Here is a 14,498-nt window from a genome sequence, read left to right as displayed (position 1 = left end):
CTAGGTCAATTTTGATAAAGATCCAATGGAAATGCGCCTCCCTATTCGTTGCCCTATTAAACGAGACTTTTTATCAGGAATTCAGATTGAATTTAAGCAATCTTCTCACCAGAGAAGTTTAAGGGCCAGGTTGTACTGGCTTCAGGTAACATTGTCATTCTCAAATAAGTATTTATCATCACTTTGGGAATCTTGGGAATGAAATTTCTTTTTTACAACTATATAGTTTACATTGTAATTGGTATCTTTTCTTTGTTTGTATGTTTTTTCCCCTTTTTCCACATATCCTGTTGATTTAACATCTTACTTATAAACTTCGTGACTGTTAAGACTATTTTGATCAATTAGCCTGCAAAAGGGTTTTCTTGCACTGAGATTGTTATTCTTAAATGTTCCTTTGAATTTGTCATGGGACCCCCAAATAAGATTTTCCTTTGTCATTCTTCAGGACAGAGAGCAGAGCTTTGCTGGAGGTTCCTTTTGGATGCTTGCTTGCTCTCTCCCAGCATCCCTCCCTTCCTTCCTTTTAGCTGTTAAGTACTGTTTAGGCTACTTTAATTCTTCTTCTTTTTATCTTATCCCCTAAGTTCATATTCAGTTTCTACTTTTATTTAAACCATAGATAATTGAAATCTCACAGGATCCATAGATACAAGTATTTTCATTAATGATGTACATACTGCACACTGTTAATACAATTATGAGAGTATTTATATAGTCCTTTATTGAAAGCCTTGCCCTTGCTGAGGTATGTAACTTTTACAGATTTAAAATGAAACTTCTAATTACACCGCATATACACGCAGACACTTAATTATGATGAAAGTGGTGGCCTCTTCTATAACGTTATCTTTGAAACTAAAAGTTTAAATTATTTGAAATCTTGCTAAGTTCGTTTTCTTTTCTTTCAGGTTGATAATCAGTTACCAGGTGCAATGTTCCCTGTTGTATTTCATCCTGTTGCCCCTCCAAAATCTATTGCTTTAGATTCAGGTAAAATAAAATAAGTTGTGACATAGATATACCTTATTCATAAAAGTTAAATAGGCATTAGTTTGACCTAGTATAAAGCATTATTTTTTTTATGTGTTACTTCTTCCTCTTAGAGCCCAAGCCTTTCATTGATGTGAGTGTCATCACAAGATTTAATGAGTACAGTAAAGTCTTACAGTTCAAGTAAGTGAAGATTCCTGCTGTTTCTCTAAAAGAATTTAAAATGAGAATCTACTTTGAAAATAAATCTTACTCTTTTTGAAAGTGACTTTCATGTAAAAAGTATTTTCCAACTGAACCTATTAATTCACTTTTGGTCAAGTAATCTTTTATGCTTCAACTTATTTTGGTAGTAGTCTCTACATATTTTAAAGTGTAGAATTTCTTCAACCATCTTCTTCCCTTTATAACTTCAATTAGAATATAAAATAGTAAGTGAAATCTAAATGATATGTATTTGTGAGCTGTGTTCTTTAATGTAATTGCTGTGAACTTTAAAAATTGGATCATACATGCTACATGATCTGGTTGTATTTGTTTCATCTGTGACATGATGAATGTGGCATTTGGGACTGTAAGTGCTAAGTGTTAATGCAGCAGTATTACCTTGAGTGAAGCTTTCACTCCAGTGAAAAAGTCTCAATCTAGGAAGACTTTGATCTTATTAACATAATTTTTAGGAGATGAAGGAACAAGATATAACTGTGGCTTTTCACTGAAATCAAAGTTTTAACATTGAAAATTAAAAGATTTGGTAGAAATCCTTTTCCATCTTAAATTTTTTTTCTTAGGTATTTTATGGTCCTCATTCAGGAAATGGCCTTAAAAATTGATCAAGGGTTTCTAGGAGCTATTATTGCACTGTTTACCCCAACAACAGACCCTGAAGCTGAAAGAAGACGGGTAAAAATTTTTATTTCTTGGGGAAAATATAAAATTAACAAAATTTAAATCAGCCTTTTTTGAACGAATTTTAATAGAGAAAAAAATTAAAATAGAAATTCTTGATTTTATTTTTTTCAGACAAAGTTAATCCAACAAGATATTGATGCTCTAAATGCAGAATTAATGGAGACTTCAATGACTGATATGTCAATTCTTAGTTTCTTTGAACATTTCCATATTTCTCCTGTGAAGGTTTGTTGTAATTATTATTTTGAAAATTTAGTGAAATTATTGTAGAGCTTTTTAAAGGGTCTGTGGACCAATGTAGGTTTTAATTTGTTGCATCATGTATTTGGTGGGAATTGTGTTTGATTAATCGAAATAATTAAGACAGTTCTCTGTAGCATATGTACAGCCACAATTCCCACAGAGAAACCACCAGAGCATGTTCTCCAGTTTTGAATTAATAACCCCCTTATTCAAAGAAGAAGTTGACAAAAGCGTTTCCTAATTAAGCGTAGAAGTGCTTGCCAACGTTTAATGTTTTGGTTGCACTTTGTAACTACTATCACTGTCTAAACAGAGAGCTATAATGGGTGCTGTAACCAGAATGTGAAAACGCTGAAGTAGGTACTATACTGTTGATGTGGTGTTTTTCCCCCCTTCCAAAATTTGATTGTAACTAAGGGAGTGGAAAATTGGATACCTTTCACTTGCCTGATTTTGTACTTTATGAACCCATTTCTCTTTTCCCTTTTGTTGTTCTTTTTAGCTTTTATAGGAGAAGGTGGCTGCTTAGTAAATTCTTAAATTCACAAATGCTATCAACCATAATCCTCTAAACTTGTGTAATGGGCCAGATTTATAATTAAGTAACTCTTTAAAATATTGATGATCCTTTACATTCTCAAAAACTGTTTACAGCACATTACTTTCAATTGCATTTACCAGTCCTTCAGCTAAATGAATGGATTTCTAAAATGGAATTATTATTTTAAATTGATCTATTAGTTTGGTGATATCAGACATATTGATAGTGTCAGGTTTAAAATTGATATTGTTTTATGTGATAGGTAATATACCATTTCTTTTTCACTTTTAAGTGAAAATCAGTTATTTGTGGGATTGAACAATACCTTAAACAAGTATTTACTGAATGCTTATTATGAAAGTTGCTGTGGAGGTATAAAACAGCTTCATGGATATTATATTCTAGGGGGATATTAATGATTGATAATTTACCTATTCGTGTTCTTAGGCACAGTGGGAATTGTGCCGTGAAGTCTAATGGCAAAGATTATGAACAACAATTATTTTCATAGCCCATAAGTAACATTGCCCTAGGGAAGGGCTGGATTAATGTTTACCCGTGGTTACCTTTCCTGGATCCCAGCACTCCCAGACTCGTCATTTGGGCAGAGGGTCACATGAAAGAAAAAACTAACCACAGGCTTTCCTGGCGTTGCCCCAAGTCCACTTTACTTGAACTCTATATTGGTTAGTTAATATGCCTAGGAAATGACAAAATGAGAAAGGAAATTCATCTACTTTATTTACACATATTGAATTACTTTTTGCCTATGTCTACTTGCACTATTGCACTGATGATGGTTCAGTTCAAAGTAGCAGCTAAATGAGAATCTGAAATCTCATGTTTAAATACTAAGTTGGAGGATCTGTGGAAGCTGAAAGCCTTATTATACTTTTAAAAACTTGACAGCTTGCTAACTTACCTTAATTGTCATGTTATTGTTTTATCTATATTTTGACTGGCAGATTACTTGTGTGCCAGTTTACATGTTTTTCTTCTTAAAATGATTACGCCATTTTTGTAAAGTGTGTCGGTTTCCCTCATATGAATGCAATGGCATTTATATACATTGCATAAAATTAGAACTCTGTTTTTGGATCAGACTAATTTGTATTTTATCAAAAAGCAAAGAGAATCAAATGTAAGTGGGTTGTTCTGCTATAATGTATGGTATCAAATAATAGCTTTCACTAGGACTCTAATCGAAAGACTTTTTTTGGTTTGTTTCTGGACTACCTGGATCCTAAATATGTAAATTTTTCACTTTTAGCTTTCATTTATTGAACATTATTTTTCTTTTAGTTGCATTTGAGTTTGTCTTTGGGTTCCGGAGGTGAAGAATCAGACAAAGAAAAACAGGAAATGTTTGCAGTTCATTCTGTCAACTTGCTGTTGAAAAGCATAGGTGCTACTCTGACTGATGTGGATGACCTTATATTCAAGTAAGACTTCTGTTAGAGTACATTGGGAAGCAGGTGTACCAAGGTCATGTTTCTGGACATTAATTCTCTCCACATGTGCAATGTTAGCTTAGGAAAAGGATAACTTTACTACTTATATTTGGAGAATTTGGTCCATTTGTGATTATACTCTTTAGGAATGCTTGTTGTATTCATAATGATAAGGTGAAGAGTCTTGTTTTTTGTTTTTTTTGATTACTCATATCTAGATAATACATGGATGTAGAATAATAATTGAATTTTTTAGTCATATATTATAAATTAACCATATTTTAAAACATAATTATATTTAGAGATATGTAATGCTAGATACATATGCATTAAATAAATTGTTATTGAATTGAAATTCAACAATGGTATTGGAACAAGTAGTTATCTGGGTGAAAAAAAATTCCCTGTAGATCATTTTTACCTTACATGTACACTACTAAATTTCAGAGAAAACGAATGATAAAATATAAAACCTAAACTGAAAAGACAAAAAAAGTCCAATCTCTGAATAGAGGAGGTCTTTCTAAGTTTAAAAGCAGTGGAAAACATTTCAATGGAAAATAAAAGATACATTTAACCACATAAAAATCAAATACTTTACAACAAAATCAATAAAAATAATTAAAAAACAAAAGACTGGGAAAATATAATGACAAAGGACTATTATCTTAATATTAAACATTGAGAAGAAAAACCTAGATTCTAACGGTATAATGGCCAGAGAACAATAGGAGATAATTCGCAAAAGGGAAAACACAGTGATGGCGTTATTATTTATCAAAGAATACATGCAAATTAAAGCAAATTATCAAAGATTTTAAAATATGAGCGATTCTATTTTAAAATCCTATTTAATACCAGTCAGGGGTGGTTCTAAGAAATAGGCACTTTTTAAATACTGTTGGTATAAGTGGAAAACTGCATTTGTTAGGCGCCTTCAATGTTTTGTTGCTTTTCACTCAGTAATTCTCTTTTTGGAAATTCTTTCCAAAAAGTAATCTAACCTTGAAGTTCAACCAAAGAGTTATATTCAGCATACGCATGGCATCATTAATTATTTTAGCAAAAATTGGAAATGTCTGACAGTGGAAGAATTGTTTGTTACGACACTGCCACATGGTAGCATGCTATGCATCCGTTAAAAATGGTTATGTCAAGTTTTAAATAACATAGAGAAATACTTATCCACAGTGTTGAGTGTAAACAGGGCATACAAAATGTTTTAAACATTTTATCATTGCATATAAAAGAAAGAATTCTAAGTGCGAAATAAGAAAATAAACCTTTAAAATCCACTATGTGATGGGATGATGGTTGACTTTTAAAGAACTCTTTATGCATATATGAAAAACTTGTGCACTGTTTTTATAATAATTTAGTAACCATTATTAAGACAATCATAAATTGTATGTGGTAAATGTACGAAGTCAATTGTGAAAGAATTGGCTATGATTAGCATTAGCTGTCATTCAAATTTTAAGTCCCTTTTTTATCATATAATATTAGTATCTTTGAATCTTTCCTTTTTCTCCTCCCAGACTTGCTTATTATGAAATTCGATATCAGTTCTACAAGAGAGATCAGCTTATATGGAGTGTTGTTAGGCATTACAGTGAACAGGTAATTTCCTATCATAGTATTTCATAAGGAATATACTTCATAAAATATCAAAACATTTGCATGTGACTGTATAGTGTGCAGTAATGTTTATCTAATTTACCTCACTTTGAAATCTCCTTATTTAGTGGCTTTCTTCAATGATTAATTTCTGTTTCTTTAGTTCTACCCCTCTTTATACACCTTTTGAAAATTTTCCTCCAGTTCCTTTTTTGACTTTGCAATTATACTTTTACCACTTTGGGAAAGAATAGTGACTTTATAGTCATTATACTTGATTTCTTCAGTGATTATAGTTTCTGAATATAATCTAGTGAACTGCAAGCAGAATTCTAAGCTGGTTTCCTCCCTGTGCCTCAGTTACTCTGTGGTTCAAGTATGTATGCATAGAAACAGTAGTTGTTGCAGGTCACTTTGGTACAATTGCTATACCATGGAACTGCATGGTGACATCTCCTTTCCTTACACTGCTGGAATATTCTTTCTCCTATTACATATACAGACATTATGATTGTTACATGTTAAAATGAGGATATGTTTTCCCTTTTTTTTGGTTTTGGTTATTATTTTCCATCTATTTTATTAATAATGATGGTAAAGTAATACTAAAAACAACTAACAATTACTGAATTATGTATTCATTTAATATGCATACTCACCCATGCAAGGACAGTGTAACTTCCCTTTTTAAAAAATTTTGAGTTTTTATAGAGACGGAGTCTCACTATGTTGCCCAGACTGGTCATTAACTCCTGGCCTCAAGTGATCCTCTCATCTCAGCCTCCTAAACTGTTGGGATTACAGGCATGAGCCACCACACCCAGCCTGACCTTCCATTTTATAGATTAGAAGACAGGCTGTTAGATACTAAATGACTTGCACAAGGTCACATAACTGCTACGTGGCAGCCTGTGCGTCAAACCTAGTTCTGTCTAATTTAAAAGCTGTTTAAATTAGCATAGTGCCTGGCATACAGTAAAAGATCCATTAGTGGAGGTAGTGGTGATTATTCCATACAGCTTTCTTTTAACACAAACTTAATTTTATCAGTAAATCTCTTTTTTTCTATTTCATTATGATGTTTCTTACAATAGTTATGAAGGACTTAATTTAATTTTTTTTCTTTTTTAGTTCTTGAAACAGATGTATGTCCTTGTATTGGGGTTAGATGTACTTGGAAACCCATTTGGATTAATTAGAGGTCTGTCTGAAGGAGTTGAAGCTTTATTCTATGAACCCTTCCAGGTATTGATGTCTTATTTATTTTAAGGATAGGTATAGAAAAATGGATGGTCTATTTTTTAATAACAAATAGTAATTTGCATTGTAATTGTATCTTGGAATTGAATAATGTTCAAATCACAAAAGTATATCAATTTTATATTTTTATTTAAAGGTACATGAGATAACATTGGATGATTGTTCAGAATTTAATGAGCGCTGCCCACATTTGCCAGGATTTAATGTAGTTGTAAGAATATTTAGAGTGCTGGGTAGATTAAGACTTTCAAGACTGTTCCACCATTGTGGAAGGGACTAATAGGGCACTGAAAGCAAAGTTTGTTTCATATTCAAGCTGTCATCTAACCTATTCCCCTCCATTTAAAGGGTCTAGCAGCCAGCCCAGTGTATGAGGGTTTTCGGAGAATAAAGCAGAGAAAATAAATGAGAGAATAAGACCGTAAAAAAATCTGTGGGCTCTTACTCTTGTTATCACTGCATCTTGTTTTAGCAATCTGATGGAACTTAGTTCTGGGAGGCCAACTTCAAATTGTAATCGAAGCCAGTGATTTATACCTATCCAATTTTTGACTTAAAGAATTTGCTAAGATCATGTAGGTTGAAAGTGTCTTCAAACACAATAGATATTCTATCCATATTTCGGGTAGAAGTGAAAATTGATTCATCACAATGTTTATGGATTTTTACAGATTTGGATTCTTCTTGCAAACCCTGAACTATTAAAGTAAAAGTCTGAAACTTAAATTTTAAATAATAAGATTTTTTTTTATTTTTTTTTGCCAGGGTGCTGTTCAAGGCCCTGAAGAATTTGCAGAGGGGTTAGTGATTGGAGTGAGAAGCCTCTTTGGACACACAGTAGGTATGTATCACATATTTGTGTATATGTGTATATTTTTTATTATATTGTTATGAAATGTGTTGTTATGAAAAACAAATGCTTTTATTTAATAAAGGAGGGATCACTTTCTTAATAATCCCTTTTAAAAGACATGTTTCCCATGTTTTTAAATGAAAAATAACAGTGGACTGCTGGTTTTTTAATATGTCTTTGTAGTGTTGAATAAATGCAAATAATTTTACATTTTAATTAAATAATTTTATTCCTTTTCTTGTTAGATGGGAAAAGTTAATTTCTGCATCTTTTGTATGAGACAGAATTTTAAGCAGCTATTAGTTTAAAGCAATTGCATGCTATATATTGTGATAATGCTGTTTATATAAACAATGTAACTTCTCTGAGCCTTAAAAAATTATTTTATTTTTAATTGACACATGATTGTATATATTTATGGGGTATAGAGTGATATTTTAATAAATGTATACAATATGTAGTGATCAAATCTGGTAATTAGCATATTTATCACCTCGAACATTTATCATTTCTTTGTGTTGGGAACATTCAAGACCCTCTTTTCTAGCTATTTGAAGACATACAATAAGTTGTTGTTAACTATAGTCACCCTACAGTGCTATAGCATGCTAGAACTTATTCTCCTATCTGGTTGTGATGTTGTATCCATTAACCAATCTCTCCCTATCCTCTCCTCCCCCTACCCATCTCAGCCTTTAATAACCACAGTTCTACTCTCTAATTCTATGAGTTCAACTTCTTTAGCTGTCAGATGTGAATGAGAACATGCAGTATTTGTTTTCCTGTGCCAGACTTATTTCACTTAACATAATGTCCTCCAGGCTCATCCAAGTTGCTGTGAATAACCGGTTTTCATTTTTTTTAATGCCTGAGTAGTATTCTGTTGCGTGTGTGTGTGTGTGTGTGTGTGTATCACATTTTCTTTATCCATTCATCCATTGATAGACACTTAGATTGATTGCATATGTTAGCTATTGTCACTAGTGCTGCAGTAAACATGGGAGTGCAGACATCTCTTGATATACTCATTTCTTTTCTTTTGGGTATATACCCAGTAGTTGGATTGCTGGATCATACGGTAGTTCTAGTTTCAGTTTTTTGAGGAGCCTCCATACTGTTTTCCATAATAGCTGTATTAAGTTATATTTCCACTCTCAGTGTGTAAGCATTCCCTTTTCTCCACTTCTTTGACAGCGTTTGTGATTTTTTTTGTCTTTTTTATAATAACTATTCTAACTGGGGTGAGATAATATCTCACTGTGGTTTTGATTTGCACTTTCCTGATGATTATTGATCTTGAACATTTTTTCATATACTTGTTGGCCATTTGTATGTCTCCTTTTGAGAAATATTTATTCAGATCGTTTGCCTATTTTAAAATCAGATTTTTTTTTCTTGCTGTTGAGTTCCTTGTATAGTTCCTTGTATATTCTAGAAATTAATCCCTTGTCTTTGATAGGTGGTGCAGCAGGAGTTGTATCTCGAATCACTGGTTCTGTTGGGAAAGGTTTGGCAGCAATTACAATGGACAAGGAATATCAGCAAAAAAGAAGAGAAGAGTTGAGTCGACAGCCCAAAGATTTTGGAGACAGCCTGGCCAGAGGAGGAAAGGGCTTTCTGCGAGTAAGTTCTCTGCTGAATCTTTAGGAAATCTGCAACTTAAAAAAAAATGTATTCTAGCTGGTTGTGTGAAACTTAGAATGCTGCTTATGAGTCTAGGCCTGTAGGAATAGAAAGAATGATAAATGATGGACTTCCCAGTTTCCTTTATGCTCCCCTTCCCCATTGTCACCACCAGATCTATCCCCTGAATTGTCAGATTTCATAAAACTGTAATGATGACAGGGTAGTACTGGTGTAGAAGGCGAGGAAGTGAGAAGCAGAGATACATGGTACCTATGGAAACTAGAGTGAGAAGGAGCTCTGCGGGTCATCAGCAATTGACTGTTTCTGTGGAAGGGGTGTGTGAAAGTTAATTGTTGATAATCCAGGAACTGCCTTTCATTACTTTTTAATACTTTTAAAATTATATAGGTAATATATGAATACTGCTTAATTATATAGGTGATGTATGAATATTCTTATAAGAACTTAAAAGTTATTCTGTTAATAAGTAAATAAAACATTATAAGTAAGGCTAGAATACCCTAATCATCTCATCTGTTTCCAATTTAAGTGTGTATCCATCAGTTCTCTTTCTGTGTGTTTATAGAATATACAGGTATTTTACTACCATTACTTCATAATGATTAAAAATGTATTCGTATATTCATGTTTTAATTTTGGAAATAATTTCAGGAAACTGCTGTGTTTTTTGATAGTAATTTGTAATGTTGGGTGTTACAGTTACTAAGGCACTTTATTTGCCAGGTTATTACCTATCCTTGGGAGGGCCCTTTATTTTCAGTTTTCTACACTTCCACTAAGTTACAATGTAATCCCCTTAAAATTTATAATTAGATCGTAAATATTATTTGGCTCAACTCACTCATTTTGCTGATGTGGAAACTGAGACTTAAAGAGATTTCAGCTACCCATAGTTACATAGCTGATTGGTATCACAGCCAGATTTAAAATCCTTTTACCTGCTTTACTCCTGTTTCCTTTATAAAATTTATAAAATGCTTTCATTTAAGATTTGCTGTGATATGATATTTGAAAAATCATTGTGCTAACTTATATGTGTATGTTGTTCACATTATCAAGTTAAGTCTTCAATTTTTGTTGTTGTTGTTGTTATTTCCAGTATGTCTGTAGAGACCTCTAGTGGTTGGTTTAAAATTAAACACCTTCCATTCAGTCTAAACAATATGATTGATTTCTCTTTCAGGGAGTTGTTGGTGGAGTGACTGGAATAATAACAAAACCTGTGGAAGGTATGTTGAAAATATTTCCTTCCTTTACAAAGTCTGAAGACTTGATGCTATTAGTAAACATAATAGATGTTATTGCTGCTATGTACTTGATTGAGAAAATTACTGACTGAATTTTATATTCGTAGCCTTAAGTTGCTCAATGAATGTATTTTCCTTAGAAAGCAGAGAGGTTAAGTAGTAGATCATGCTTCAGACTTTGAATGCTATTTTTAGCAGGGCCAGAGATAAACTAGATTTGTTTGGGTCCTCAGTAGCAATTTACTCAGTTTTGCTGTTGTTGTTTTTATCCCATTAAAAAAGCACATTGCTTATTCAGTGCAATCCTTATCAAAATCCCAGTTGGTTTCTTTGCAGAAATTGACAAGCCAAGTCCAAAATTTATATGGCCATTCCAGGGATCCCAGATAGCCAAAAAGAAGTCTTGAAAAAGAACAAAGTTGGAGGACTTCTACTTCCCAAATTGAAAACTTACTGTAAAGCTACAGTAACTAAGACAGTGTAGTACTAACATAAGGATAGACATATAGAACAGTGGGATACTATTCAGAAATAGAGTTCAGAAGGAGTCAGAAATAGACTCTTACTTATGGTTAACTGATCTTTGACAAGGATGTCAAGATAATTCAATAGGAAAGAACCGTCCTCAAGAAATTTGCTGGGACAACTTCATATCTATGAGCAAAAGAACAAAATTGGACCCCTACCTGTACCATATATAAAAATGAGTTCACAGTGGATTAAATACCTAAATGTAAGAGCAAAACCATTAAACTCAGAGGAAAATATAGGAGTAAATCTTCATGACTTTGGATTAGGCAAAACTTTGCTAGAAAAGATACATAAATTGGACTTCATCAAATACATAAATTGAACTTCATCAAAATTTAAAATTTTTGTGCTTCAAAGGACAACCATGAAGACAGGGAAAAGACAGCCCACAGAATGGAAGAAAATTTTTGCAAATCATATATGTGATAAAAGACATATCTAGAAAATATAGAGAACTATTAAAAATCAATAATAAAAAGAACACAATTTTAAATGAGCAAAAGATATGAATAGACATTTCTCCAAAGAAGATACACATATGGCCAATAAACACATAAAAGGATGGTAAACATCATTAGTCAACAGGGAAATGCGAGGCAAAACTATGAGATACCGTTTCACACCTACTGGGATGGCTAGAATCAAGTGTTAAGAGGATGTGGAGAAATTGGAACCCTCATACACTACTAGTGGGACTGTAAAATAATGCAGTCATTTTGGAAGAAAATAGTCTGTCAGTGCTTCAAAAAGTTAAACACAGAGTCACCATGTGTCCCAGCAATTCCACTCCTAGGTTTATACCCAGAAGATTTGAAAACAGGTGTTCAATCAAAAACTGTGCACAAATGTTCATAGCACCATTATTCAAAATAACCAAAAGATGGAAACAACCCAAATGTCCATCACCTGATACATGAATAAACAAAAGGTGATATTTTCATACATTAGAGTAGTACTCAGTCATAAAAAGGAATCATGTACTGGTACTTGTTACAAAATGGATGAACCTTGAAAACATGATGCTAAGTAGAAAAAAAAGTCACAATACACCACATATTACGTAATTCCATTTGTCTGAAATGTCCAGAATAGGCAAATCCATAGGGATAGAAAGTATCTGTAGGTGGTTACCTAGTCTGGAGGTGGGGAGGGGCAGGGAGGAATGGAGGTACACTGAGTAAGATTTGGTGGGGAGAGGCTGGGGGAAATAGGGAATGATTGCTAATGGAAAGGGGGTTTCTTTTTAAAATGATAAACATTTTCTAAAATGGATTGTGGTGATAGTTGTAGAAGTCTGGACATACTAAAAGCTAATTTATCCTAAAATTTAATTTGTACATTTTAAATGGTAAATTTTATGGTATGTGAATTGCATTTCAATAAAGTTGTTATATATTTTTTTAAAAGCACACTCCTTGAAAAATCTAATGGTCAGCATTAAAAAAGAGAATGTTTACTGGTCCCTTCTTACACCTGCAAGTTGCAGGTACTGATGAGACTCCTAGATCAGTTGTTCTCAAACTTGAGCATGTGTCAGGATCACCTGGAGTGCTTAGAAAAACATAAATGCTGGCCCCGCCCCCAGAGTTTCTGATTCAGTAGGTCTGGGGTGGGGCCCAGGAATGCGCATTTCTAACACACTTTGAGAAACCACTACTTTATCACATTAGGATTACATTTAACTTCTTTAGAAAGCCAAATTTTTGTAACTTCCTGGGTAAAACAGTTCAGTATCTGGCCCAGGTTTTGGTTGAGCTCAAACTTGCTCATTTAAAAATATCTTTATCCATTCATGGTCATTGGTTTTCTGAAGGTGCCAAAAAGGAAGGAGCTGCTGGATTCTTTAAAGGAATTGGAAAAGGGCTTGTGGGTGCTGTGGCTCGTCCAACTGGTGGAATCGTAGATATGGCCAGTAGTACCTTCCAAGGCATTCAGAGGTAATTGCGTACATACTATGTGCAAGGTATGTGTCTGTGTGCTAATTATTACAAGGAATACATAAATAGATTAGATTATTTGCCTGCTCCTAAGGATCTTAAAGTCTAATTGAAAGCTGTGCCTCCAGAAAGGAATAAGAAAAGACATATTTTGCAAACATGGTGAAACCCCGTCTCTACTAAAAATACAAAAATTAGTCGGGCGTGGTGGCAGGCACCTGTAATCCTAGCTACTCGGGAGGCTGAGGCATGAGAACCGCGTGAACCTAGGAGGCGGAGGTTGCAGTGAGCTGAGATCGTGCCACTGCACTCCAGCCTGGGCAACAGAGGGAGACTTTGTCTCAAAAAAAAAAAAAAAAAGAAAAAACAAAAGAAAAGAGACATATTTTATGGCTAAATTTCTCTTTTATTCAACAAATGTTTATTACCTACCATGTGCCAAGCCCTGTGCTAGACACCAAGGATACAAAGAGTAGATGAGCTAGGCCCTGCTTTTATTATTTTGATATTTCTTTTTATTTTAGAAAAGGTTGGGGGATTTGGAGTCAGACAGACTTGGTTTTAATACTTTTGCGTTATTTGGGGAAAGCTATTTAAAATTACTGATTGTTTTTTGTGAAATATTTATGTATTTAATCAACACACACATTATTTTGAAAGACTCTCACGTATTTTCTTACACTTACTCTGATGCCTTATTCAGGGCAGCAGAATCAACTGAGGAAGTATCTAGCCTCCGTCCCCCTCGCCTGATCCATGAAGATGGCATCATTCGTCCTTATGACAGACAGGAATCTGAGGGCTCTGACTTACTTGAGGTAAATTTTGTTCTTCATGGTCACGAGTGAAATGGAATTTTAATGATTTCTAGGCCCAGGATTTCATAGGTGGTTCTTAAAGTTCTTGATTCTTGAACTTCTTTAAGTATTATACATAGTTTCTAGAGTAGAATTTGATTGTTTTTCATTTTAGCATGTGTTAAGTGGAAATTACAGATGATTTTTTTTCTACATAGGAGCAAAGCTTTTTTGTGTGCAGAAAAGATAATGTTAAGTCATAGGCTATATCACTATTTCTGTGATAGCTCATTTAGTTAACATTGTTAATTTTGTTTTCCTGCTTTGTAGCTAATTATTGGAACTTCATTGCTTCCATTTCTCCCAACCAAATTAATTTATTTGCACTACTTTGTAAATCTAGATTTATCCCAGTAACTAGAACTAGATGAGAGAATAAAAGATTATATATAATTATGATCTTGTTAAA

At 33.4% G+C, this 14,498-nt stretch overlaps 1 protein-coding gene and 1 long non-coding RNA gene across 6 annotated transcripts in view; one reads left to right on the top strand and one right to left on the bottom strand.

The window, feature by feature from the left end:
• The window catches only part of LOC129527290 (uncharacterized), a 135,013-nt gene extending 131,641 nt beyond the window's left edge, over window positions 1-3,372 (bottom strand). The window contains exon 1 of the long non-coding RNA XR_008672260.1: window positions 3,256-3,372. This is a non-coding gene — a long non-coding RNA (uncharacterized lncRNA). The remainder of the gene's footprint in view (window positions 1-3,255) is intronic.
• The window catches only part of VPS13C (vacuolar protein sorting 13 homolog C), a 201,496-nt gene that overhangs the window by 171,118 nt on the left and 15,880 nt on the right, over window positions 1-14,498 (top strand). For all 5 annotated transcript variants that reach the window (XR_010131001.1, XM_055364235.2, XM_031002250.3 and 2 more), the window contains 13 exons: window positions 5-145; window positions 912-993; window positions 1,107-1,176; window positions 1,785-1,896; window positions 2,017-2,130; window positions 3,992-4,131; window positions 5,679-5,760; window positions 6,889-7,002; window positions 7,783-7,858; window positions 9,330-9,493; window positions 10,701-10,746; window positions 13,109-13,232; window positions 13,936-14,050. Coding sequence is in view for 4 of the 5 variants with exons in the window: in XM_055364235.2 (XP_055220210.2) it covers window positions 5-145; window positions 912-993; window positions 1,107-1,176; window positions 1,785-1,896; window positions 2,017-2,130; window positions 3,992-4,131; window positions 5,679-5,760; window positions 6,889-7,002; window positions 7,783-7,858; window positions 9,330-9,493; window positions 10,701-10,746; window positions 13,109-13,232; window positions 13,936-14,050 (1,380 nt within the window). In the remaining variant the exon portion in view is untranslated. The remainder of the gene's footprint in view (window positions 1-4; window positions 146-911; window positions 994-1,106; window positions 1,177-1,784; window positions 1,897-2,016; window positions 2,131-3,991; window positions 4,132-5,678; window positions 5,761-6,888; window positions 7,003-7,782; window positions 7,859-9,329; window positions 9,494-10,700; window positions 10,747-13,108; window positions 13,233-13,935; window positions 14,051-14,498) is intronic.

The sequence above is a fragment of the Gorilla gorilla genome, chromosome 16 (genome assembly GCF_029281585.2).
Source record: "Gorilla gorilla gorilla isolate KB3781 chromosome 16, NHGRI_mGorGor1-v2.1_pri, whole genome shotgun sequence".
Classification (NCBI taxonomy): Eukaryota; Metazoa; Chordata; class Mammalia; order Primates; family Hominidae; genus Gorilla; species Gorilla gorilla.
The sequence above is the reverse complement of the archived record's forward strand: the minus strand, read 5'-3'. Positions and strand labels throughout refer to the sequence as shown.